At 54.8% G+C, this 27012-nt stretch overlaps 1 protein-coding gene across 3 annotated transcripts in view; it reads left to right on the top strand.

The window, feature by feature from the left end:
• Positions 1-18997: 18997 nt before the first annotated feature.
• KIFC3 (kinesin family member C3) overlaps positions 18998-27012 on the top strand; it is a 34609-nt gene continuing 26594 nt past the window's right edge. For 2 of the 3 annotated variants that reach the window (XM_081274191.1, XM_081274189.1), the window contains exons 1-3: positions 18998-19126; positions 23057-23261; positions 25871-26013. In XM_081274191.1, the coding sequence (XP_081130317.1) occupies positions 23096-23261; positions 25871-26013 (309 nt within the window). In that variant the 5' untranslated portion in view covers positions 18998-19126; positions 23057-23095. Of the gene's footprint in view, positions 19127-23056; positions 23262-25870; positions 26014-27012 lie in introns of those variants that run through there. The other variant, XM_081274190.1, reaches the window with a different exon arrangement.

The following is a 27012-nucleotide window of genomic DNA, read 5'->3' as shown; positions in this document are numbered from 1 at the left end:
TTCTTCCAGATAATCTTTATCATTCTTGTCTATGTGTTCTGGCTTAGGAGTGAGCACCTACCCCGGCTCTCTTTGTTCTTTGCCTTCTCTCTCCATGAAGGAGTCTCCTGAAATGTTTCTCTGCTCCAGCAGCTTCTTGGAAGGCCAGGAATCGAGCCCGGCCAGCTTGCCCACTTGGCATTGGGGCCAGCTGGGTGTCTGTCTGTCTGTGAACCTCCCAGGGACACGTGTAGACTCTTCAGCTCCCCCAGCTTGCCCCCCTTAGAGGCTGGGAGGACACTGGAGGATTCTTTGACAGACAGGACCTTTGAAGGGAACAGCTCTGAGTTCAAGTTCTGCCTGTGAGTATGTGGTGACTTCCACAAACCCCGGGCCCTTTGGCCTTTGTGGCATGAAAAAAAAAAAGTTAACTATATTTTGCTGCTATATTGGTATAAAGGTGAATATATTAGTGTTATATCTGAAAGCATTGTCTTTACTTTAAAAGTTTATTTTTTCCTCTTTTGATTTGAGTGACGTTAAACCATTTTCCTGGGCCCCTCAAAGCACTGTGGGCCCGAGGCACTGTGCCCACTGGGGTCAGCTGGCCTTGTGTTTGGTCGGTGGTGACCTTGAGCAAGTTGACTTTCGGAACTTCAGTCTTCTCGTGTGTAAAATGGGTGCAGTGACCGTGTCTGCTTGAATCCATGGCAAGTGGCCAGCACAGAGGCAGCCTGTCACTCCTGGTGTCTAGCTGGTACTCCAGCAGTGGTACCGCCGTCCCTGCCCTCTGTGGGGGCTGGGGGTGCTGTGCGTGGAGGGGCTAGTTTGGGGAGGGGTGAGTGCCTCCCGGGAGTGGGCTGCTCCTCGGGCACTTACTGAAAGGACAACTGTGGGCAGCAGTTGGTGCTGTCACCCTGCTTTCTGCTCTTGCATCACAATATCAGGGCAGAGGGTCCTCGGGGCTCCGCCCAGGCCCCAGAGAGACTGGACCTGTCAGGGCAGAGCTGGGGCCAGAAGCCAGGCTCAGACCCCAGCCCAGAGCCAGGGGCCCTGCCCAGGTGCCACCTCGCTAGACCATGAAGAGCAGATCTTGGTGAAGGCAGAGGAGAGCTTTGGCACCTGCCCCTTCCCGCCCGCTGCCCATGCCGCCTCCTTGGCCTGACTGGCTCACTCCACTTTCTCAGGGCTGTCTGCACACGGGCCGCCACGTGCGCTGCCCAGAGAGGGCTCTGAAGACAGCACAGCCCTGGGCCAGTCCCTGCTCTGCGGCTGACTCGCTGGGCAGGTTGCTGCTGGTTGGCTTCCTCGCCTGGGAGAGGGACATCATCATGCTAGCCACCTCAGGGGGAAGGTGACACCAGGTGACACCAGGTGACATGGGCGAAGCACTGTGTGACAGGCACTCGTCAGGAGGAGGAGTGTGGGGCTGCTTCTCCCTCCATTGTTCCTTGGGGAGGCTGCTCAGTGAGGCTGCCCAGCCTCCCAAACTGGACGTCTCCTTGGGTAGCAAGTCCTGGGCCTGCTGCTCACCGGCGGGGGGATGTTGGGCGAGTGTTCGACCTTTCCATACCTCAATTTCCTCATCTGAGAACGGTTTCACACACAGAACTTGTCTCCGGGTGTTGTTGGATGAAAGAAGGGGTCGCTCCTTTCAGATGCTCCAGGGGCTTCTGGGATGTCATGATCCTCGAAGTCGAAGCTCGGTTTTATTTTTATTTTTTCTTGGTATGAGTCACACATGGCAAAACAGCTTCAGTCTTCAAGGTAGAACCTTCTAGAACTGACATGGAATTCCAGAAATGGGAGTTCTCAGTCCCTCTGCAGAGCTTGAGAGACACATGTTTTCTAGAATGTTCTCTAGACATGGTCTCTGCTCACTGGAAGGAGCCCGGTGGAGTTTCTATCCAATGCCTCATGGTTGCTGAAGCCCAGGCAGATGACCATGGCCTCTGGAAATGGTCACACCACCAGGGAGGCCATGGTCTTGAAAACCTCTGTGACGTGTCACAGGGGCAGTGTGAGGCGCCGGAGAGAGTTTGAGCTCCAGGAACTTAGAGGGGAAGGAAGCGGGAAGGGTCACAGGTGCCCAGTGTCTCCACAGTGCCAGGCTGGGGCCGCTCTTTGGCTCCAGATTTGTGGAACTGTACAGAGTGAGGCGCCATCAGGTGAACGGCCCAGCGGATGGTCAGCCAGAGCCCTTGCCACGTCTTCATGGTGGACACAGAGCCAGCTGGACACTAGGATGTGGCCCATGGCCAAGGGAAGCTCCTGGCTCCCAAGGGCACCGAGGTCACACCGGAGCCTGCTGGCCCCAGGCTGACCGCCGCGGGCTGCATGTCCAGTCAGCCTTCCCTGGTGGGTTCCTGCAGTCTCACGTGGACCCCAAGAGGAAGATGACGGGGTCCGTGTTTGGCCCAGTGCTTTCCTGAAGTGGCGTCTGTTAACCTGAGTCCTTGGTGGCTGCTGAAATATTAACGGCTGACGAGCGTGTGAGCCCCGGAGCCTTCCCTGAGCAGGGTCCGGTTTCATAGTCCCGAGATGGCAGCTGCGCAGGGGCCACCAGGGCCCCGGGACCCCACACCCCAGCGCCCTGAGGAGGAGCAGCCCTGGCCCGGCACTTCTGCCAGAAGCGACAGCCACATCCTGGGAGCCCGAGGCCATCTATGAGAGGTATGTGCCCTGGCAGTGGCGCGTGACAAAGAATCTGACTTCTGGAATCAGCACGGAACTGCATCTCCACCAGCGGTGACAGCAGAACAAGCTGGCTTCCTGTGGAGGGACCGAGTCAAACGCCCTCGCAGGAGCAGAGGCTGGACACAATTTTCCTGCGAGGAGATGGGGGTACTAAGGATTGGACACAGGGGTGCTTAACCACTGAGCGACATCCCCAGCCCTTTTTATTTTTTGTTTTGAGACAGGGTCTTGCTAACTTGCTCAGGGCCTCCCTAAGTGGCTGAGGCTGGCTTTGAATTTGCAATTCTCCTGCCTCAGCCTCCCTAGTCCCTGGGATTACAGGCGTGCACTACCACACCTTGCCCTTCTAAGACTTCTTAATGTGGAGTCTGTGAGCCTCCATCCAGATATTGAATGAAAATAATCACATAGGCTCAGTTCTTATTTTTCATTCAACTTTCAAAGGCGTGATTGTTCCTAACTAAAATTTAAAATGTTCCTCTGCTGGGGGCTGGGTGGAGTCAAGTAGCTGCTTAGCAAGCACAAGGCCCTGGGTTCAAACCCCAGCACAAATACCAACATGGTAATGCCAGCAGTTCCACTCCTAGGAATACCTGCTACAAATGAGAACAGAGATCCAGGTGCCTGGATGTCCCGAGAAGCATTGTGGTTGCAAGGGACTAGAAATACTCAATTATCTGTGGCAGGGGAACTGGTGAAAGCAGTTGGAGAAGTCCACTCTTTGAAAGAGGCACAGCCACCAGAAGTGGTGGTGCATGGCTTGGGAGGCTGCGGCAGGAGGATTGAAAGTTCGAGGCCAGCTTGGGCCACTTAGTGAGACCCTGTCTCAAAATAAAAATAAAGAAGGGCAGGGGATATGGCTCAGTGGTAGAGGGTTTGCCCAGCATGTATGAAGCCCTGGGTACAACCCTAGCACTGCAAAGAAAAAAACAAGAAGGGAGGAAACCAAGGTGTCTGTATGTGGGACGCGGAGGCTCCTGAGGGTTAAGTGTGGAAATGAAGTGCTGTGAAACTTTTTAGTGTCAACTTATAAATGGGGACTGTGCCTGGGAGGGGTCCCTGGGCCTGGTGGCTGTGATAGTCTCAGAGGAGGCGATGGAGGCCAGAGGTGAGCGGGAGGAGGAGACTGACTTCCCACCAAAGCTGGTACTACTTGAACTTGAACTTGGGTGGAAAACACCTCCCAGAGCCCTGTGCCCACTGGATTTCCAAAGTGCCTCAGCTCAGAGGCCCGTGAGCGGCAGGACCGAGGCGGAACAGGGCAGCTAATTTTGGGAGGGGGGCAGCTGCCACTGCTCTAAATTAAGCAGGTGGCCGAGGTCAGGGCCTGACTCACAGCTGGCCCCCGCGGCAGCCGCGGGTGTTAAGTGGAGGGGCGTCCTGCTCCTGGGGTTTAGCAGCTTGTCGCAGCAAGCTCGTATCCTCTGGTAATCACACGCTTCTCGGCTTTCATGAATGGAGCCCAAAGCTCGTGTGCAAGCCCCACTTTCCCCCCTGGGAGTCCTTCCAGGCCGGGGACAAGCCTTGCTGTAGCCCTGACACCCTGCGTCTGGAGGGGAGAGAAGCGGATGGTGAGTCATGGGACTGAAGGCAGCGCCTCTCCACCCACTCAGGTGTGACGCTCGCCCCTGGACAGGTCACAGGAGGGGAAGCCCCAGGAGGTCATCCGTGAGGCCCAGCAGCCTGAGGTGGCCCGCAGGGGCTGGGCCACAACCTGCCAGGCAGACTGGGCTAGGCAGGGCTGGGCTGCGTTGCTCTGCGCTGTAGGCCACATTCCTTGGCCACCGTCACTGTTCATTCATCCTTGGGGTGGGGTTCCACTGCAGCCAGGGCCCAGTGGGCTGGAGATGCAGGTTAGCTATTTGCCCGAGGCTGAGCGAGGGCCTGGACAGCGCTGGCCTCCCGGGCTACCTGCCTCATTCCACCCATGGGGCCTCGGGTCACCTCAGCCAAGGGCCTCCCGGCTACCCGGGACCTTGTTAGTTTGCAGGGGACACCTTATTTTGTCAGGAAGTTGCTGGCCCAGCTCTTGGTGTCCAGTCTATCCTTGGCCTATGCACTTGCCGTGGCCCTGACCGAGGGTGTAGCCCTGGTGACACCATCCCCGCCCCCACAGCAGAGAGACTCACATGGGGCACTGGAGGTTCATGAGGCACCTGCTGCATTCATCTGCAGGTTGAGGATCCCTTCAACCAGAGTGCTGTGGGACCAGAGTGTTTCACATTTCAGAGTGTGGGAGATTCTAGAATATTTGCATATATATAATGAGATCTTTTAGAGAGGGTAGCCAAACAGGAAATTCTTTTGCTTCAGATATACATTATACACATGGCTTAAAGGTAATTGTGTGTGTGTGTGTGTGTGTGTGTGTATACATATAAGCATACATATGTGTATATGTATGAATGACATTTATTTATTTCCTTATTTGTTTTTATTTTGCAATGTTAGGGATTGAACTCAGGGGCGCTCTGCCACTGAGCTACATCCTCAGCCCTTTGTATTTTTTATCTTGAGACAGGGTCTCTTTAAATTGCCCAGACTGACCTTGAATTTGCAATCCTGCAGCCTCAGACTCCTGAGCAATTTTGACATTTTTAGCGCATCTACACTCTGTGACTCGTCGCATGAAGTCAGGTGTGGGATTTTCCACTTGTAGCATCACGTCAGAGGTTAATGATCACCTTTGCTGGAGGCCCGCCACCAGAGGGATGTGCCCTCCTGCCAGGTCTCTGCGTCCTTTCAAGAGAAGGGGTCATGCATTTCCTCTTTCTTTCATATTCTCTCTCTCTCTCTCTCTCTCTCTCTCTCTCTCTCTCTCGACTTTTATAATTACAGAAAAGTTGCAAAAATAATACAAAGAATTCCCAAACACCCTCCTCCACCGTTTCTTTTAACTTTTTCCCGAGCGTTAACCTGTGACTACTTTCATGTTAACATTTTTTCTTCCCCTGACCTATTCAAGAGGAGGACGCAGACTTGCCTCGCTCCCCTCAAATCCGTCAGCGTGTGTCCCTAAAAGCAAGACGTTCTCTCTGATAACCAGCGTGCAACCATCAGAATCAGGAAATGAATGTCAAAACCACATGACCATCGCACGGTCAGTCCACACGGGGATTTGCCAGTCGTCCCAAGAGTGTCCTTGGAGGCAAACAGAAGTCCACACTCAGGTTTTGTGTGCACTTGTCTCTCTTTGGTCTCCTTCCATCTGGAGCAGTCCCTGAGGGCTTCTGTGTGTTTCATGACATTGACACTTCTGAAGAGGCCACTATTTCTCAGAATGAAGGTGCCTCCCGCAGTACCCAGGCACATAACCTGCCCCTAAGAAGTGCTGCATGTATTGAGCACCTCCTGTGTGCCTTGGCTCATTCATCCTCCAGCAGCCCTTTGCAGGACAAGTGTGGGCTTATCTTCTTTCTTTGCAGGCCCAGAGCGGTCAAGGGGCTAGCCTGAGGTTGCTTGGCCACTGAGAGGTGGCCCTGATGTCAACCCCAGAGCACACTTTCTGAACCCCTGGGCTCTGGTGCCCTGGAGAATTTCTTGGTGATTTAGGTGCAAGCACTGTTCCTGTCAACTTCTGGAACTCTCAGGCCAACCAATTGTCCTCGGGGCCCTTAGCCCTCCCCTACCCATAAGAACACCCTCCCCGCAGGCACCTGGAGACACAGGGCTGGCCTTTTGCTTTCCCCAGACCTGCAAGAGGCAAGGGGCAGTTAGCCTCAGAACCATGGAGGAGTCCAGAAAATGGGCACAGAGAATCACAGGGTGAAGATTCACTTTGAAACCTCTGCCTCCTAACCCAGGTTGCGATTATGGGCTGGGCAGGATGATGTGGACCAAGGGGCTCTGCCTGGTCAGTGCTGCAGCCAGAGGCCAGGCATCCCCTCACAGGGTTGGGTCGTCTCCTCCAGGAAGTTCTCTGGGCTTGGCCCAGCCGCCCCCTGCTCTCCCAGGCCACTCCCCTCTCCACCTCCTCTGGCCAGCCCAGGGTCCCAGTGTCTGTCTGTCTGTCTGTGACTCTGCATTCTCTATTGAATTTCTCCATTTATTCATTCAGTGACTATCTGCTGAGGACTTGCTATGTGTGCGTCACGGTGAGGGGTGCTGAGGTTACCAGGAACAAGAGCAAGTCCTCACCTTCATGGGACAAGGACAATTAAGGAACAGGTGGTCCATACACAGGTTATTGCAGGTGGCAGTGAGTGTGAGGAAGACAACAAAGCAGGGAGGTAAGATGGAGAGTAATGGGGGCCACCCACCCTAAGGCTGCCCTGAGCTTCGGATGCTAAGGCTGAGGAGCCAGTACGTGGAGCCGAGGCAAGGGCACTGCAGGCATAGGGAATAGCAAGTGCAAAGGCCCCGTGGCATGTCTGGGGAGCAGGAAGGGGCTGGCGTGGCTGGAGCTGAGCTGAGGGGGAGACTGCTGGCCGTCCTTGCAGGGCCTCGTTGATCATAGAAGGACTTTGGATTCTGTCATCAGCTTCATGGAAAGCCACGGGGGCTTTTCAAATTGGAAGGCAACGCAGTCTCCTTTGCATATTAAGACCGTGGCAGACCGTGGCTGCCCGTGGCAGCGTCCAGACGGGTGGTCCCACCTTCCTGCCTGGGCCACATCATGTGCCCTGGTCTCCTGATCCTCAGCCCTGTCCTCCCTCGGCCCCATTCGAGCCTTCCATCCTCTAAGGTGCTCCCCATCCAGGGGCCTCCCGCCCTCCAGAGTGCCCTTGTTATAGACCAAGGCCCAGGCAGAGCTGGGACCAAGTTCTGGTTTGGCTTCCAGCCAGCAGAATGAGCTTCCTCATCTGGAAAAATGGTTGTCACTTGTTAGTGGGGCCCTTGTGAGAATTAAGTGAGAAAATGCTGGGTTCTGCCTGGGGCCAGGCCAACCTAGGGCTGAGGACTGGGCAGCTGCTGCATTGGGAGCCCTGGAGAACAGCGCCCACCGGCCCGTGCTGTCTTCCCTGACCCCCTGCTCAGCTCCGTTGTAAGAACTTGTGGATTCTTGAGCTGGATTTTCTCCACCCTGTAACCACTCACACAGCTGGCCCCGCAGCTGGAAAAGACAGTCAGGATGGCGCTGGTACCTGGTGAGGTCAACTGAGCCGCAGCTTTACGTACCTTTTATGAGCTTGGCAGGCGAAGCCGAGCTGGGTGTTATCAGGAAACACAACAGTGCCGTAGATCACACCAGGCAGATAGCCTCTGCCAGCTCAGAAGGCCTCGAGGTGTTTCCGTTAGATCCCCTTGTGGAGTGTGCTGGACCTGTGGGGGACAAGGCCTGTTAATCAGATGGGTGCCATGCTGCCATCTGTAATTCCAGCGTCTCAGGAGGCTGAGGCAAGAGGATCACAAGTTCAAGGTCAACCTTGGCAACTTAGCAAGACCCTGTCTCAAAATAAAATTGAAAAGTGTTGGTGGGAGGGTGAGGATTGGAGATGTAGTTCAGCGGTAGAGTGCCACCGAGTTAAAAACAGAAATAAAAACCAACACAAATATATCCTGGAGCTACACAATCTTCCTGCCTCAGCCTCCTGAGTAGCTGGGATTGCAGGCATGCACCACAGCACCCGGTGACATTTCTGTTGTTTTAAGCCATCCAATTTGTGGTCATTTTGTTACAGCAGCCACAGTGAAACTAATACCCAAACAGCAAAAGTGCTCAGTGCTGCAATTCCGGGCATGGCCACAGTGAGCGCTGTGTAAGGGCTTGTCAGTGTCACCGCTGTTATCATTCTTAGTAGGAACTTATTTATGGTGCAGGGAGGTCTGTGGTGATGGCCCACTTGTCAGGAGTGGGGAGCCCTTCAACCTTCCTGGCCCCTGCTCTTGCTTGGGGAGGTGGCTGCCCCAAGTCACAGTCTTCACTTAGTGCTGGCTTGGAAGAGGTGGCTGCCCTAGGAGTGGTGGCTGGCTTCAGGGACTCCTGGCAGGGGGCTATGTTGAGGTTGAGGGGTCCTTGTGGTGAGGAGGGGCGGGTTGGCCCGTGCCTGCCGCCTGCGTGGCAGCAGCCAGGCCTGCTTTCTGGAGCACGCTTGCAGGGGCCTCGGAAACCTGTCTGGCAACAGCATTCCTCGACACTCGGGCAGCCGGCTGTCACTCCACTGGCAGCCTGTTGTGGTTTTGTAAGGCACAGACGGAGCGTCAGCTGCTCCCTGGCGAGGCATGACTCACACGGCAGTTCTGAGCCCAGGTTTCCCCTGTGGAGGCCCAAACCCTCATTTCTCTGCCCAGCTCCTGCTCAGAGACCCAAAGCGGGTCTCCCGGGGCCTCAAGAGGGAGGGAGGGAGGCCTGGGCCCCTGGCGGCCCAAGACCTGAGAGGGCCAAAGACCTGGCTCCATTTCCCGACCTCCTCTGGGCTGGTCACCCCTTCTGGGCTAGGCCGAGGGGTGTCATGGTGGGTCCTTCCACGCTCCTCGGCTCGCAGTACCTGGTTTTGGCACTTTCTTTGGAATGATCTTTTAGGGCTCCATTTTCCCACCTATGAAGGGAGGCGTTTTAAGGATTCATGAAGAACGGGGGCTCCCTCTCCTCCCTTCTCCCCAACATCTGAGACGCATTCCTCCAATATCTACAAGTATCCGATCCAATGGCTCAGATCCGCGGGGAGGAGGGCTTGGCGCCCCCTTTCCTGTGGGTGCCTGGTCACAGCCTCCGGTTTACATCAGGATGGAGAGACCTCGGGGGAGAAAAGGGTCAGGGCTCCGAACACTTCACCCAGCTGAGGTGCAGGGGTGTCGTCGTCCATTTGCAGCAGGGGTAGCCTGGCGAGTCCATGCACAGTTGGTCACCGTGGCCCACGAGGGGGCACAGGTTCGCTCCAGGTGCCTGGCACTGAATGTGTGCCTGCGGTAGGGGAAGTGTAAGGAGACGCATCCCCGGTGGTTGGGGTTTGTGATGAGAAAGAAGAACTCGGAGATGCCACAAACCCAGGCAGCTCTGCTGTGGATGAGCCATGGCGGGGCAGGATGAAGGGAGGGGACCTGACTCCCCTCTTCTGCCCCACCCGAGTGCAGTGCAGTGCAGGACGCTCAGCGGGGCTCAGGCTGGTCTTGGCATCCCGGAGGGCATCCTGGTAGAGGGGGCGGGCGAGGTGGGATGTGGATCCTGCTCAGCTAGGTTGGAGGTGATGGCAGAGAACCTTGAAAACAGCCCCTGGGGCTTCTGGGAGATGTCTGGAGGGGCCAGGTATTCTCGAAAATACTGGGGCGGGCTGGCACACAGGGAGGCAGGGCATCTGTTCCTGTGGCCTTGAGCTGGCAAAAACAACCCAGCATCCACGCTGGTCACCAACTGCACAAATGCTGCTTCCAGTCTGCCTCCCAGGGCCATGGAACTTGGTTTCGGGGTCAGCCTGTCTGCTGCGGGGCTCTGCCCACTGCAGGCCTGGCTGGGGCAGTCTGTTTTCTATGGGTGACGAAAGGGCCGATGGGAGAAGTGACAGCAGGTCACCTCCAGGTCCCCTGCCACCACTGTCTGTCAGCAGTAGGCTCCAAAGACGGTACTGCCCCAGCCAGGACAGGGCTGCCCCCGAGCATTCTGGGGCATGTGCAGGGCGGTGACTCTGGAACTCCTTCCTGTCCCAGTCCCTCCCACTCACGTCCATACCTACCTGTCATGGAGTTTCAGTGTCTGCTCCTCGCTAGGCTGGGTGGGAGACAGAAATAAGAGCAAAATGACCATAATGGTGGCAGCTGTTTTTTTCTTTTTTCTCTCCTGGTACTGGGGACTGAACTCAAGGGTGCTGTGCCATCCTCAGCCCTTTTTATTTTTTATTTTGAGATGGGATCTAACTAAATTGCTCTGGCTGACCTCAAAGGTGTGATCCACCTGTCTCGGTCCCCCAAGTAGCTGGGAGACAGGTAATTGCTGTGCCTGGGTAAATATGATCATGCACATAAAGTACTAGGTACCTTGTCATTGGCACATAGTAAGTGCTCAATAAATAGTACCTATGTGGACAATGTAGTACAGCGACGTTAAATGCCTTACCCAATGTCACACAGCATGGGAGTCTGAATCGAGAAGACTAACATGTTCTCAACATTCACCCTTCAAGTGCTAGTGAGCTACGGGGAGGGTAAGTGATCCTGAGGACTTCTGACGGGGCAGTGTCAGGAAGGCCCCACAGAGGTGGTGGGTCTCAAGGTGCCCAGGCTGTCGTCATGAAGGTAACCACGGGCACAAGGACAGCAGGTGGGAACGTGGTGAATTCAAGGCTCTGCGAGAGGGTGTCCTGAGGAGGGCGAATGTTAGGAAGGCCATGCAAGGTGGCTGCAGGCAGGTGGTGACAAGCCTTGGACACATGCTCAGGAGTGACCTGTGGGACACAGACCCCTGACTACCCTGAGAGGCAGTGTGGTGCAGGGGTAAGAACTGGACTGGGGCCAGCCTGTCTTACAGCTGGGGGCTGAGGCAGCCCAAACCCCCACCCAACCTGGGGTGTCCACTGCCTCTGCTGGGCACCCTGTGGCTGCCACCCTGGGAGCATCCAGTCCAGTCTCGGACTGTGGGGCTGCAGCCATCCTGAGCTCCATGGTCCCTGTGTCTCTTCGTGAGGAGGGAGAACCCACCCGGTGGGCAGTGCTGCTGCTGGAGGGTCCTGGGCATGGACGGGCCCAGGCTGCAGGCTCACTTGGGCGCAGAGTGGAACCTGAATGACTGCTTGTGGCACTTGGTCTCCAGGAGGTGGGTGGGGTGAACACCCTGGGTTCACCTAGGATGGGGCCATCTGGTGTCCCCTGCCCAGGAGGCGGGATGGGGTGGACACCCCTGGGTGGAGGAGAGGCCTGGTGGCAGGGTGTCCTGGGCGCCTGCTGGGGAGAAATTTGCAGGAAGCCAGGACCCCCCTTTCTCAGCCCAAGTGGCCCTAGCAGCAGGAGTGGAATGAGTCCTGCCTCTTATTGGTCGATTCTGCCCTCATTGTGGATGTCCCGCACTTACTTGTGCCTCTGGCTCAGGGTAAAGGGCAACAGTTCAGGGCGGCAACTGGGCAGGCCCTGGCCAGCCCCGGGGTCCCAGGCCCTCGGTTGAGCAGCACCTGGCCCTGATTCGCAGGGTCTCACCTGCTCTGGCTCTGCCCATTTTCCCACACCTTCCGGCCACTCTTCCAGCCCCACATGCACCTGCCCTTCAGTTCTGAGGAGGCCAGGGGCCACCGACCCCAGGACCTGTTACTTGGGTGGCCTCACACAAACACCTCTCTGCGGTTCTGGAGTGCGGGTGCTACGGGGGATGACTGGGGACAGGCCCTACTCCCAAGGTGGCTGTGGCCAGCCTCTGCAGGTCTCCTCTCTTGTGGCCTCCTTCCTCCCCAGAGCTAGATGTCCCTTCCAAGTGGCCTGCTCACTTCCTCCAGGCTGAAGTGCTGCAAATAGCCCACCCTGCTCAATTACCCAGGGAAGGGCTCCAGGGGACAGAGAAGAACTCTGTCCCTGGACACAGCGGCCCTGCCACATCCAGCACTCCTGGCTGCCCTCCAGAGTGGCTCCCTACTTAGTCCTGCGCCTCCCTGGCCCTGCTCGTAATGCAGAACCTCAGTTTCTCCACCTTTAAAACAGGAACAATGCCAGCCACATGTGCTGTGGCCACGAATCGAGATCTGAGGAGGAAATGCCGGTAAAGAGTCCGCCCCGTGTTCGACACACAAGAGGCCTCCCCACCCTGGCGTTCGAGGCCCTGCACATTCTGGTTGTTTGGGTGGCTGGAAGTTCATCCCTCCCTTACCCTCCCCTCTCTGGGAAGCCACTGAAGCCACAGCGATCCTTCTCCCTTCTTCCCTTCTTACCTGGATGCTGTGACGTCCGTGGGGTGGCCAGGAGGTTGAGCCTTGTGAGAATGACTAAGAACCAGGAGAGGGAGAGCCGTGGGTGGCTGGTGGATCATCAGCGTCAAAACTTCTGTTGCCATCTGCAAACACGGGCCACTCCCAGAGCAGGAGGCCAGGAGGCCGGCCCAGCCTGGCTACCATGGTGCTGGCCAGGGCCACGCGACAGTGGAAGGGCAGGGACAGTGCTGAGAGGCGAGGGGGTGGTGGGGGCTGGGCTGTGGTTTTCTAAGAGCCCTGGGCTTCCCTGGCCTGGTGACTCCCCTGACCCCACTCCTAGGGATTTTCTTTCCAGCAGTGACTGATTCACTTATTGCCAGACGCCAGCATCCAGGGTCTGGACGGGGGAGAGCAGAAATGATGTCGGAGCACAGTGGACGATCCTCTCGGGGGTTGACAGCAGGGTGGGGGGACCCACCTGGGAAGTAGCTGGGGGCTTAAGAGCAGGCAGGACCCCACCCGGCTCCACCCAGCTGACAAAGGCTCCCAGGCAGAGCATCCAGCCACTCCCCTCTCTTGACAGCCGTCATTCAGTCATTCAGGCATCTCTGTATGTGCCTCGCAGGAGAGCCAGCCAGGGCACGGATTCCAGATCCCAGAGAAAAGCTGTAACTCAGCATGGAAAGTCGTTCTCATCCAAACATGCGGCCAAGGATGGTGTAAATTGGGTACAGCCCTTCCCAGGGCAATCTGGCAACAGAGAAAATGAAAACAAAAACGCTCCGACTCTGTTCAGAAAGATTTTGTGAAATTGACAGCCCTTTGGCTCCCTCCCCTCCCCCTAGGGAGTGCATGGAGTTGTGCAGTGTGTGTTTTGTGGGGGAGGGGGTGGCGAGAGCAATGCTGTTTACAAAGTGCAAAAGTGGAAGCTGTTCAACTCTAAGCCTGTGGCAGGGTCAGCTCAGTCAGGAAGAGCCACTCAGTGGAATATTATGCGGCCATGTAAAACAGGGACTGTTCAATAGGACCCCAGTGCTGCATGGGGTCCCAGCCTCAGCCTGGAGTCTGCAGAAAAGAGCAGGCCTAAGGAGGAAAAAGCAATGCAGACAGTACTTATTATGGGATATAAAGTGAGAATAGGCACAGTAGAAAATTCTTTTCTTTTTTTTTTTTTTTTTTTTGTACTGGGGATTGAACCAGGGTGCTTTACCACTGAGCCACAACCTCAACTTTTATTTATTTTTTTAAATTTTGAAACAGGGTCACTCTAAGTTGCTTAGGGCCTCACTAAGTCGCTAAGAGTCTGGCTTTGGACTTTGAATTCTCCTGCCTCAGCTTCCCAAGGTGCTGGGTGACAGGCATGTGCCACCAGGCCTGGCCAGAGTAGAAAACTCTGTCTAATCTGCTTTTCACCAACTGCAGCTTGTGTTCTTGAAAAAGTCATCGAATGCCAGATGATAAGAGTGTTTCATGTTACTCTAAATTATGTCACGGCAACCCAGTGGATTAGGCACTCCTGGTAGCCCCAAGTTCATGGGAGGAAACCAGGCACTGAGGAAGCAGCTGAACCAGGTTCAAGCCCACAACCTGACCCCAAGCCCAGTAATAACCATTGTTTTCTCACCCGCCCTTTTTGGGGTGAATGTGGAAATTGAAATTGAACCATGGAGGCACTCTACCACTAAACTGCATCCCCAGCCCTTTTTATTTTTTATAGAGACAGGGTCTCGATAAATTCCTTATGGTCACTGAGACTGCCCTTGAACTTTCGATCCCCCTGACTCAGCCTTAGCCTCCTGAGCTGAGGAATACAGGTATGTGCCCCCACACCTGGCAACTGATGCTTCCTACCACCTCTTTTAACTGTAGAAGCATGTCTGCCCAAGATCAGTTACCTGAAAGAAAATCTGGTCCAATGCCTTTAAGTTAAGGTAGTGAGATCTGGGTTTTTTTTCTTTTGTTGGTTTCTAATTCACTGGTGCAGAAAAACCCACTTTGGTCTTTTGTGGACGTGATGGCACATGCCTGGACTCCCAGCTACTCGGAAAGGTGACGTAGGAGGATCCCTTGAGCCCGGGAGTTTGCGATCACAGTGCGCAATGTAGTTAGTTCCTCTCTAAAACCAAACCAAAACGAAACAGAACAACAACAACAACAAAAACCAAAACAAAAAACCAAAAACCAACTTTCCTAGCATGGGGTGGAGGTGGGGGAGGGCTAGATCCCATCCCCAGCACAGCAAAACACAGAAAACCCAGATAGGGAGAAAAGAACGAGAAAACGGGGACCGTGGAAAAGGGACATCGGCTTAGACGAGGGGTAGGACAGAGTTAGGGACAGGAAGCGAAGCCCTGCAGATCCAGCGTGAAGCCCTATAGCTTTGGCCGGTCGGCAAGACTGAGTCGGCGCGGGGGCGGGGCAGGGGCGGGGCAGGGACAGGGGGCGGGGCTTATCTGGCTGCGCGGCTCCCCTGGCCATTCTTGCTAAATCTTTTTATTACCTGGAGCTTAACTACATTATTTATCTCCTGCATGTTTGCATTCCTCTCGTGTTTTTTTTTTTAAACTACAGGAAATGATGAAGGAAAATTTAAAAAAAGCTTCTGTTTGCTTTCCCCCTCGGGGTGCCCAGGGAAAAAATCTGCCAAATTCCTCCTCCCAGTGTAAATAGGTTTTGGGTTCCCCTCCTCTGAGAGTAGGGGCAGCTCTGTTAAGTCCAGCTCCTGGGGAAATGCAGAAAGGCAGCCACTGTCTGGGGCAAGGTGGTTTGATTGGGGGAGGATTGCTTTGGCTTCCTGCAGGGACTTCTGAAAATGGAAGAATTGTTTCCAGTTAATATACCTTTTAGAAAGGAGGGAGCTCAGAGCAGGAAGGGGACGGGGAGAGAAAGGTGCAAGGTGTAATTTGTCCAAATATCCACCGAGTCCCTAGTGCCTGCAAGAGAAGTCTGCAGCAGACAAGGACTAGAGGAATTTGTGTTCTTCTAAAGACCCTTGCCCCTTCACATCCTGAGCTAGCAGATGAGAGGTTAGGGCCTGTTCTCCAAATAGGCTCAGAGCCCTGGAGCTGGGGAGGGCAAAGCTGGCAATCAAACTTAGTGCTTGTGAAGCTGAGTACAAATGGCTCTGACCTCCATGGTGTCTTCTCCAGCTGTTTCTTGGGTGTTCTTGATGGACAGTTCAGGGCTATTGGAAGACACAGGTTCTAACTAGCAGTTGATGGAGTCAGGATTACTTGATATGGACTTTTTTCTTTTTTGTACTGGGGATTGAACCTAGGGGCACTTTATCACTGAGCTACATTTCCAGTCCATTTATTTATTTATTTATTTTTATTTTGAGACAAGGATCATGCTAAGTTGCTGAGGCTCGCCTTGAACTTGTGATCCTCCTGCCTCAGCCTCCCAAGTTGCAGGAATTACTGGCTGCGCCACTGCCATCTGGCCCTTAATATGGGACTCTTAACGACAGAATGTTCTCTCGGGTTAAGAAACTATTAGCTGAATACAGTGGCATGAGGCTGCGGTCCAAGTTAATTGAGAGGCTGAAACAGGAGGATTGCTTGAACTCAGGAGTTAGAGGCCAAATTGGACAACATAGGGAGTCCCATCTCCAAGAAAAAAAAAATTCTCACTCAGGATCACTAAAGGATAAGCACCTTTTGTAGCCATAGGGTGTTCCTAACTGGCCACCTGAAATAATTGCCTAAGGACCCTTCCCTCCCTTCCTTTTGGTAGGAAGTGTCATTAGTTCACGTGGGAATGGTCTGTTCAGATCCATTTCGGGCATCCTGTTTGCCTCTGAACTCTTAAGTGACCAGAGTTTCTTTGGTGGCATGCATGTGACACTGTGCCCCGTGCTCCGGTTTTCCCTGTCCATGTCAGGAAAGGGCCCAGCTGAGGGAGGGGGTGGCTTGGGTAGGAAAAGGCCAATGCACTGCTGGGTGGGGAGGCTGTCTTGGGTGCCTGGGAGGGTCAAGGATGCTGGCTGGTCTCTAAGCTTTCAGAAACTTGAAAGACAGGCTGGAATTGGTCAGATAAAGGTGAGTGGAGGCAGGTGCAAGCAGGTGAAGGTGAGAGACCTTCTGGGCAGGGAGGAAGGCACTTGCCAAAGCCTGGGGGTGATTGGATCTTAAGTGAAATTGTTAAAACTGGAAAGTCATGTTCATCTTATCTGTGCCAGACTCCGGTTTGCCATGAGGGGCAGATCAAACACAGTCTGGTTTTTCATTCCTTTTCTTGCTTCCCTCTGGGGAAAAGAACTCTGGCCCTTGGCTGCTTCTCTGATGGAGATGTGAGATGTGGAGGGTTTCAGGCCCTTTGAGCATAAAGATGGCGCTGCTGACTGGAGAACAGGGTAGACCAGGGTATGCAGTGTTCTGGTCTCTGCAATTTGTCTGCCCCTCCCTGAGACAGCAATGCCTCTAACAGAAGGTGGACAGGAAGGGTCAAGGCCAAAGCCACTGAGCTCCAGCCTGTCCAAGTTTGGTGCATTCTTTAATTCTAGCAATCATTGGATAATTAGTTTTTACATTTTAAGCCAGAGTTTTGCTAAAATTTCAGAAATGCCTCCTCATAATGGCTCCATTTTCTTTTTTTCCTTCTGGTGCTTTTATGGACACAATACCTTTTTATTTACTTATTTTTTTGTGGTGCTGAGGATGGAACCCACTCAGTGCCTCACACATGGCAGGTAAGCACTCCACCCCTGAGCTATAGCCCCAGCCCTGGTTCTTTGATCTTAATAAGCTCCTCCTTATGTCCACGAGGGCTCTTGGGCTCATCACTCAGCTCTGACACACACTGTGAATGAACTTTCTCAGGCTCAGTTTCCTCTCTTGAAAAAATGGGGATATGATGGTCTCCACCTCATAGGGTGATCAGGGTTGAATAGGATCTTGTTTATAAAGAGCTCAGCGCCAGGCACGGTGTTTGGCTTTGAATAAATGGTATCTATTATGTGCACAGGAAAAAAAAATGTCTGTAGTGAAGTGCTGGCAGCATTTAAGTCCAACGGGTGGGATTACGGTCTCAATGAATATCTATTTTGTAACCAGAGAAAAAAAGAACAATAAATGTTATTAATGTAAAATCTTTTTTTGTTGTTGTTGTTAATATCAGTGTACTGACCCTCAAGTAAGACCAGACCTCTGGTTTTATTCTGAAATTTTAAAGACAGACGTCCCCCCCAACACCCCAACCAACTAAAGGGAGATAGTTGGTCAGAAAGCTCCAGAAGTTTCTCCTGCACCCAACCTTGCAGTCCCGCTGCTGTCTGGAGGGCGGGCAGGGAATCCAGAGAGCGCAACTGTGAAAACAAAGCCCTTCCTCCCACCAGGAAGGCGCTCCCAGTTCTCAGCGGGAAATCTAACTCTCCAAGGAACCATTCCAGGAGCGTGACATTTGCCCTCTATCAGGACTTCTCTCCAGAATCTTGGAAAAGAAAGCATGCACTAGCCCAGTTCCAGCTGGAGAACTGCAACTGTCCTGGCCTGGCCTCCAGGACGCCCTGAGGCCCAGGCTCTTGGCTCTGTCTCCAGTCCAGATTCTTGACTGCCAGCCCAGTGCCTGGGCAGCAGCAGGAGGCAGACCTGACAGAGCTACAGGGCCACCTCCAGCCTGGGCCTGCCCCTCCTGGGCCATCCCCCTACCCATCCTCTCTGGTTATCTGCGGTAGCATCGGCCTGCACTGGGCTGGCTTCTGAGCGCCTTCTTTCTCCTCCTTCCGCACCCTGGAGGGGCATACTGCTGCTGACGCTGGAATAAAATGCAGCCTCTGTTTCGGAGACAAAGAACAGAGAGGCTCCTCCTGTCAGCTGTCCCTCTTGGCTGGCAGGCTCCCTGCTCTCCCCTAGGCCTCTCCCGAGGCTCCCAGGTGTTTTCTCTGGATCTTAAAGGCATGTTTGACCAGGACAAACCCCAGCAGTTTCCCTGTTCCTGGATGATGTTCCTTTGCTGGGATGGGGCAAGGAAGCACCCACCGGGGCTGGGAAGGAAGCTTGTCTAAGCTGGGCGCTGGAGCTGGTGAGAGCTTGTATTTGCACAGCAGTGTGAGTGCATGTGTACGTGTGCAGTTTCCTGAGCAAGTGCATATGTGTGTGTGCTAGGATGGGAAGAAACTAGAGTGAGTACATGAGAAACAAAGTGTGTGCATGTACCAGCTGCAGTGGGACAAAGTTTTGTACTCTTGATTTTGGAGCTGTGTGTACTAGTGTGAGGGTATCATTGTTACAAATGTACCGCCTGGGGTGGGCGTGCACGAGGAAGCCCAAGTGTTCCCGTGCACTGAGTGTGAGGGCACGTGGACAGACATGTGTTGGTAGTCGCGGGCACGGGCGTGTTCAGGAACGCACCAGCACACGTGCCGGTATGTATGCACCAGACGGTGAGTGCACACGCGTGCACCAGCGCGTGCGGGTGTGCGGGTGTGCGTGTGAGCACCAGCCTTCAAGTGAGTGCGCGCGCACCACCGGCACCCCCCACACACACCAGTCAGAGCAGGTTGCCATGGGAACGCGCCGCTGCTCGAGTTAATCATTTCCTGTGGAAAGTGTGCGGGAGGGGCGGGCACGGGGCGGGCCGAGCCGAGGAGGCGGTGGCGTGGAGCTGCCTCCAGCCGGCTGGCCGTGCCGGGCCGGGCCGAGCCCCGGGCGCTGCGGCGACACCGGGATCCTGCCTCCGCCAGGCGGGTGAGTCGGGGCTTCTGCGGCTGGGCAGTCGGGCCCCACCCAGCCCCGACCCGGGCGTAGCAGCCGGCTGATTCTGCCCGCGGGACCCCTCCGCCGGGACCTGGTGGGGCGCTGAGAGGGCCGGCCCCGGGACCTGGCTGTCCATGGGGTTCCCAGGTTTCTCCGGGGGAGTGGGGGCGGTCTGTCCCCTGGGATCGGAGCAGCCTGGGGACCCTGTTCAGATTGTAACTGCGAGAAAGAGCGCATACCTACCTGAGAGCCGCTGGTCAATTAGCACCGCCCCCTCCCCTGCAGGGGTCCCCCGCACCCCCAGGACACCCTGGAAAGCTGTCCTTGAGGTCCCTCCCACCATGTCCTCTGGGCAGTTGGCTTTCCCCCTGTCAGGCGGAGGGTGGGGTGCGCCAGCCCTAAGGTGGGGAAGCAGGGCCTGGGCAGTGTCCTTCCAACAGTAGGAATCAGCCGTTGACAGCTGCAGCCCCGGAATCCCGGCAGGGAGGGGGGTCCAGAAGCTGCCCCCTGCAGCCCCCATGCCCGGTTAGAGCCACAGCTCGGAACTGGGCTGGCTGGCGCAGGGAAGGGGCCTGGTCCCGTCCCGGGAGATTTTTAAAACGGAAGCTGTATGTAAATTCTCAAGTACCATTTGTCACCCTGACCCCACAAGACATCTGTCTCAAGGTTGGGGTTGTGACCACCCCCTGCCTTTCGGTTCCCTGGCTTTTTCTCAGTCCTAGGCTAGGTGAGTACCAGGCGATTCCCTCTGCCCTTGACAAAGTAGCCATCTCCTTGGCCAGGCAGAGTCATTTGCTAGGAATGCAGCCTCAGAATGGGGCTCTGGATTCGCAGTGATTGGACTTAAGGGACATGAGGTGGTGAGTTCTGCTGCCGGTTATGGCACCAGGGAGCAGAGGCTTTGAAATCTGGATTGCCCTGGAAAACCCAGGATGTTTGATGTTGAGCAGGGGAAGTCCCAGCTCCTGTACAGCCCTCCTGCCCCACACTCTCCCAGAGGAACAAGCCCTTCCCAGCAGCAGTCTGAGGGTGGGGTGCTGTGAAGTCTTTCCCTCCAACTTTGTCCCTGGTCCAGAACAGTGGGGAGGGCTGCAGCTCTGTGTCCTGGCCCAAACTGAGGGGCAGATGCCCTCTCTCCCAACCAGGCCCTCTACATTCACCCAACACTGGGAGCAAAGTCACTGAATAACAAAAATTTGGATCTCTGAGTGTATGCCAACATTGTTCTGAATACTACATATGCATTGTCTAATCTTTAGACCAGCCTTCTAAGGTGGAGCTGTTCCCGTTTTATGGATGGTGATAATAAGGCACAGAGGCAAAGTTCCCAAGGTCACATGTCTACAAAGTGGCAAAGCCAGGTTCTGAACCAGTCTACCTCCCTACCCCATGACTCCTAGGTCCACAGAGGTCCCAGGACTCAGGTTGGGTATCAGAGGCCCATGCAACGAGGAGAGACAGACAGTGCAGAACCTCTTTCTTGGCCTGGAACCTGAGCTTGCTTGGGATTCCTTGAAACTTTTGACCTTCACATCCCTCCAGCTGCTAAATTCAGCTGCTTTTTCCTTTTGGGGATCAGCACACACCCTTCCTCTTTCTTCCTGACATCTTCCTGGCAGCCGCTCCAACTTCCCTTCCTGATAGCATAGAAAACGGTCTCCCCCACCCCTGCTGATCTTCCTCTCTTAACTGTGGAGTCAGCCCTCAGTGCCTGGCACCAGCTCACCTTGGCACACAGGTGCACCTGCCTCTCCTTCCTTGCCCCTTGTGGTGGGGCTGGGTTTTGCCCAGCTCTGCCTCACACAGCCCAGAGAAGGGCCGAGAGTCTGCACCTTTGGCTCTCCCCTCCACGCTGCCACTTCAGTTCCTCAGTGGTGCTGGGCCACAATTTGGATCAGGCACTGCCCTGTCCTTCAACCACATTCCTGTCCCCTTCCAGTGAGAAGCACCCAGGAACAGCCTACTTCAAGCTGCTTCCTCCATGAAGGAAAGAGGAGACCATGATTGCTGTTCTTCCAGGTTTTAGCTCCAAAACATCAGAGATCAAAACTTCGGGCCTCCCAGCCCTGGACTCCCCCGCACCCCGCCACTTCTTTCCTGCACCTCTATCTACCCAACAGGCCAACTCCCCTGTTCTAAATTCCACAGCCTCTCAGTTCATCCTCTCCCTCCCAAACTTCCCCAAGGAGAAGGAAGTAGCTGCTTCCTCTGGCCCCCACCCCACTTCCTGAGTCTTCCTCTGCCCTCCTCTGTGTGATTCTCTAAAAGGACCCCCGGGGCTTTCTGCCCATCTTTCTTCCACATTGACATGGCCACCTGACTGTCCTTTCCTTCTCACTCACTCCCTAGTCCCTTATAAGGACTGTGGAGTGCCCCATGCTCCTGGCACTCTGATTTTCCTTCACCAGCTTCCCTTCCCACCCCTGGACGGAGCCCTGGCCTCGCCTAGTAACCTCATCTCTTACTCAACCTTGGGGTTGTACCCTTACCTTTGGCAGCGATGGCCTTTTGCTCTGGGTCTTGGTGTCCTGACCTGACCTCTCTTCCAAGCTTCAGTGGGAGTGTTTGTGGGTGTTTGTTTCAGGATGTTCATCCAGGGAGCCATGGCGAGCTCAGGCCATGTGCTGTGGGCCACAAAGGTGGATGTACCCTGAGCCCTGCAAAGGATGGGGAAAGTGGCCCACAGCACAGGTAGCTCCATGGGAAGTCCCTTGGGTGTCCCTAACTCAGTATTAAAACCATAACCAGTAAGTGGCTTCACTGAATCTAGAACTGTAGCTCAGTCATCTTAAATGTCCTCAAGGCTGCTCTGCACACAGTAGGTGCTCAATAAAGCAGTGAATGCACTGGATGTGGTGGCCCACACCTGTAATCCCAGGGACTTGGGAGGTTGAGGCAGGATGATTGTAAGTTCAAGGCCAGCCTCTGTTATGTATTGAGACCTTGTCTCAAGAAAATCAAAAGGGCTGGGGATATAGCTCAGTGGTGGAGTGCCCCTGGCTTCACTCCCTAGTTCTGGGGGATGGGGGAAAGTGAATGTTTGCCGTCTGTTCTGTTTGTTTGTTCAGTTCACAAGGGACCTGCAGGGCTTTCTCTGTTGGCCGGAGCTCCCCACCCCACCTCTGTTCCCCACTACCTTTGGCCTCCATGTATCCTTTCACACCGTGAGGGTTTATTGAAGTGTTTATCTCCCTTCTGCCTGAAAGCTTTGAGGTCATATCTCCCCGAATCAACTAGAAGTTCCCCTAATCAACCAGAACTTCTAGGAGGAAGTCCATGGGAAGCTGCCCATGACCCTTCACACATTCAATAAATAACTATTAAATGGAGAATGAGTGAATCTTGGTGTCTCAACACCTGGCAGGGTTCTGCCATGCCCTTGGCTCAGAGGAAGGGTGCTGGGGTGCAGGACTGACTGAATTGTAAGAGAACTGCTGTATGTAAACCTGGCTGGCCACAGTCTGGGTTCTTCTGAGCCCCTCCTTAGTGAAATGCTGATGTTCGGAGCATTAGTTGAGGCAGAGGAGCCCGAAGGCTCAGGCCATGGCTGATGATGATTAGAAAACGAGAGGTCTCCCAGAAACAGGGCAAGACTTACCAGGATGTTGCCAGCTCCCAGTGCTTCTTCCATGTGGGGCTCTGGCCCGCCATACCTTCCTGCTGCCAGGCTCGGGAGGAGGGGCTCAGACATGAGGTCTCTTCAGAGTGCCCCAGACACATCTGAGCACTCCATATTCAGGAACAAGCACCCCCCGAAATGGAGACAGAACCCGTTTCGTCCTGCCAGCCCAGGGTCCTTGGGAGATGTTGCAACTGAGGCTGCAGGGCTGGGTAACAGGTGACCCATCCTTCACAGACCCTCCAGACTTTCCAGGGCGCCCCCAGCCCTCTTCAAGCTCTCCTCCCGTGTTCTCTCCGCAGGCTGCCCGGCACCCAGAGGAGGCTGCTGAGCCCCGGGCCATGGTCCCCTCTCGCAGGACGTGGAACCTGGGAGCCACGCCCTCACTGCGGGGCCTGTGGAGAGTGGGCCGGGCCCGGGAGCCCGAGCCGGGGATGGCTCGCCCCGCCCCAGCCAGCCCCGCCGCCCGCCCTTTCCCACACACCGGCCCGGGGAGGTTGAGAACTGGTGAGTCCGCATTTTTAAAATGCCTCTTTATTTCCCTTCCTTCCTCCAGATACCAGAGATGAGACTGAGGTTCTCGCCGGCTCCTAACCTCAGTCGGAGCTGTCAGGTAATTACAGGGTAACCGGCCCGGCCGGGCGTGGAGCGCGCTCCGGCTCCTTCCTGCGCCCCTGCCTGGAAGGAGGCGGCTGGAGCGAGCGGGCTGCCTCGACCGTCCTAGGGCAGGGCTCAGCCCGTTCTCGCTCGCCCGCCAGGTCGGGGCCCTGTGATCTGCTGGTGGCCTGCCGGTGGGCGCGCAGTCTCTGCCAGAGGCTGGTAAACAAGGTAGGTGAAGCGACTGCTCGGCCGGGCGCGGACACTTGATCCCGCCCGGGCTCGCCCCGGACGGACGGCGCGAGGACTCAGCCCCGGCGCCCCGGAGCGCGGCTGGCGGGGTTTGGGTGCTGTGCGCTCAACTTAAGGTCCACTTTGGCTTCTGTGGGGACCCTGACAGCAGGTGCACGGTGAAGGGGTTCAGGGCTCTGGGTCCCTCCGGGCCCCCTGGGGAGCTGTCAGAGCCAGCTTGTCTTTTCTGGGTCATGTCCCCTGGTGCAGGAACATCAGGAGTGAGTAGCTACTCTGATTCCAGGTGGGGCTGGATTGTCAGGGCTGGGGAGCTGCTCATGACCCTTCTCCGAGCTAATGTGTGGGCAGATCACCCAGAGAGTGCGGGAGATGGGGCTCTACAGGTGAGGTGCCTTCAGGGAGGGATTTGCCGTCTATCACTCCTGATTGACAGGGACAGGGGCTTAGTTTGCCAGTTTTGACCCTCTAAGCCATTAGGTCCAAATTTCTCAGTGTACAGAAAGGGAAACTGAGGACCAGAGAGGACACACTCCTGCCCACTTCCCCCCACTCACACTCAGACCACATTTTTAACATATTTATTTATTTTTATATGGTGCTGAGGATTGAACTCAGTGCCTCACATGTGCTAGGCAAGTGCTCTACCACTGAGCTACCACCTCAGCCCTCAGATCACATTTATGTCATCAGTGACAGAGTGATTCCTTCCAAGGTCTCCCAGCAATTGGGGTGCCTGGGGCTGGCTGCTCCCTAGCATCCAATCCAGGTTGGGATAACCTGGAGACCCCCAGGAAAGGCTGGGGCTTGTGTGTCAGGTAGATCTGGTTGTCTGAAAAGGGTAGGGGATGTTCTCCACACTGTGAGGTTGTCGTCAGGATTATAAACGTAATATGAATAAGTATGGCTGTTCTAGTTTAAAAAAAGAAAGAAAACAAAAACATTTTCCCTTGGAAAACTTAAAAAAAAACACAGAAAAACATTAAAAAAAGGAAAATAAGTTGCTGGGCATGGTGGCACATGCTTGTAACCACAGCTACGCAAGAGGCCAAGTCAGGAGGGTCACAGGTTCAAGGCCAGCCTGGGCTAGTGAGACCCTGTCTCAAAACAAAAAGGGGGTGTAGCACAGGGGGAAATTAACCTCTGGGTTCTATCCCCAGTATGGCCAAAGAAAAGAGAAGTTAGTGGGCATTCTGTATAACTCTAATGGTGTGTGCACGCATGTGTATAGGTGTTTGAGACAAGCGTTATGACCACACAGACTTTTACCCACTTAAAAATTTAAGACAAAAGTCAAACAAAAGCCTAGGTGTGAAATGCAGGCAGAGCAGCAGCCCCTGGGCAGGATCTCAGCCGACTGAGCCCCTGTCCCCACCACCTCCTAGTGCCCTGCAAGGTGTGACAGTGGAGGGCTAGTTGGCATGTGGGACTTGAACACTAGCTCCACATGACTCTGGGCACTCTCCTGCTCCCCACCTCCCTGGGTGGTTGTGAGGAGCTGCTGGCAATTGCGGTCTTAATGGGCTGGACTGGGGGCACTTTCTGGGTGCTGGGCACTTGGGGGTTCTTCTTGTGCTTCATCCCATTTGATCCTCAGCAAGGTGCTGAGGTTGGTTTGTTATCCCCATTTGATGTCAGGCAAACTGAGGATCGGGAGGCCTACAAGACCTGAAAGGCACACAGCCCTGTGGCTGGCACTCAGGATATGATTTGTCCCCAGCAGTGGCTCGGGGGTTTGCCCTGTGAGGCAAGCCCCTTTTCCATGCTTCCCGGCCCCATGGCAGCCCCAGGCAGCCCCAGGCAATGTGTCAAAGGCCCATCAGGACGTGCTTCTGGTGACTGTAGGAACCAGGCCACCTGGCTCCTAACCTCAGTCAGTTTGGTCTTAATGAAGGCGGGGAGAAATTGCCACCTAGAGGCAGCCTGGGTAATAAAGCTGAGGCCCTGGGGTGGCAAGCTCTGGCCTCCTTCTCCTGCTGTCCTGTAGAGGTGCCGGTGAGGAAGTGCATCCCATAAGCCACTGTGGGAAGAGGGGGGCCCTGCCGGCATCTTGGGTGCCCTCCAGCAGAGAATCTTGGTGGCTTTTGTTAAGAAAGTTGCTCAGCTCTGCTGGTGCCAGGCCTTCCCTCTGCACAGGGCAGGCACGTGAGGGCATGTGAGTCCCTTCTGGCCACGCCTGGGCCAGCTGGGAGAATGCACAAGCCAGGCCCTGGCCAGTGGTCCATGGCCAGCAGTCTGAGCTTCTCACCTGTCTGTCTGTCCTGGGACAGGGCGTGGAAGAGATACCCTGGTTGGCAGCGACGAGGACTCCAGTGCCCGAGTAGCAGCTCGCCCAGCCCTAGCACGGTGCAGAGCCCTCAGCGTGGATTGGGCGGGCCCCGGGAGTCCCCACCGGCTCTACCTGACTGTGCAGGTAAGCCCTGGGACCTTCAGCAAGGTGAGGGGTTGAGCTGGGCCAGCTGTGCCTTGGCCTCTGAGCTCCAGACATGGTCTCCCCAAAATATTTCTGGGTAGAACAGGGGACTGCCTCATGTCTCTGCCAAGCTCCTTGTAGCCCACCCAGCAGCCCACCCAGCCATGGGCCTGCATGGATGGGGCACTTTGCTTTCTAAGTTATCTAAGGGAGATCACTCGGGAGGTGACAGATGCTTTCACACCCTGGCTGAGGTGTTGAAGTAGAAAGTATGGGGCCTTTGTAGGGAGAGGTCTTGGGAAAAGAGGCCCGTTTGGGGCGGCTGTTGATTTCCTCTCTGGCACAGGAGCCCCTGGGGGGCAATGCTGTATTTCCTTCCTTTAAGTGAGAATCCCAAGCTAGACTGGGGTTTCACCAAAACTTGGGTTCTTTTCTCTTGCCATTATCACTGACTTTTAAAAGGCATTTGTGTGTGTGTGTGTGTGTGTGTGTGTGTGTGTGTGTATTTGGTTGTAGAAATAATACATAAAGAGAGTAGTACTAACGGCTTCTATTTATTGAACACTGTTACTACAGAGGCATTATATGTCCTATCAGGACAGTTACTGTTTTATAGATAAAGACAGGGAAGTAAGAGAGGATGAGTAAGTTGCTGCTGGTCACAGAGCAGGCTAGGACCTCAACCACTGAACACAGCTGACTTTATAACACACGCACACAGAATTCACACTATGCAGAGATACGGTACTTAGAAGCTAAGGGCCTTTTGTGGTCTTCTATCTTCAAAAAACCACTGGTGTGTATCCATTTATCTTCACTTAGCTATATGATTTGTAGCATTTTGACCTATTATTCTTTTTTTATTTTAATTTTTAAATTCGAGGCAGGGTCTTGATAAGGCTGACCTCAAACTTAACAATCCTCCTGTCTCAGTCTCCCAGGTTACTGGGATTACAGGCATGCACCACGGCGCTGGGCTCACGTATTATTCTGTGACTA

Source organism: Spermophilus citellus (assembly GCF_964194105.1).
Source record: "Spermophilus citellus genome assembly, chromosome: 18".
In the NCBI taxonomy this organism is placed as follows: domain Eukaryota; kingdom Metazoa; phylum Chordata; class Mammalia; order Rodentia; family Sciuridae; genus Spermophilus; species Spermophilus citellus.
The sequence above is the reverse complement of the archived record's forward strand: the minus strand, read 5'-3'. Positions and strand labels throughout refer to the sequence as shown.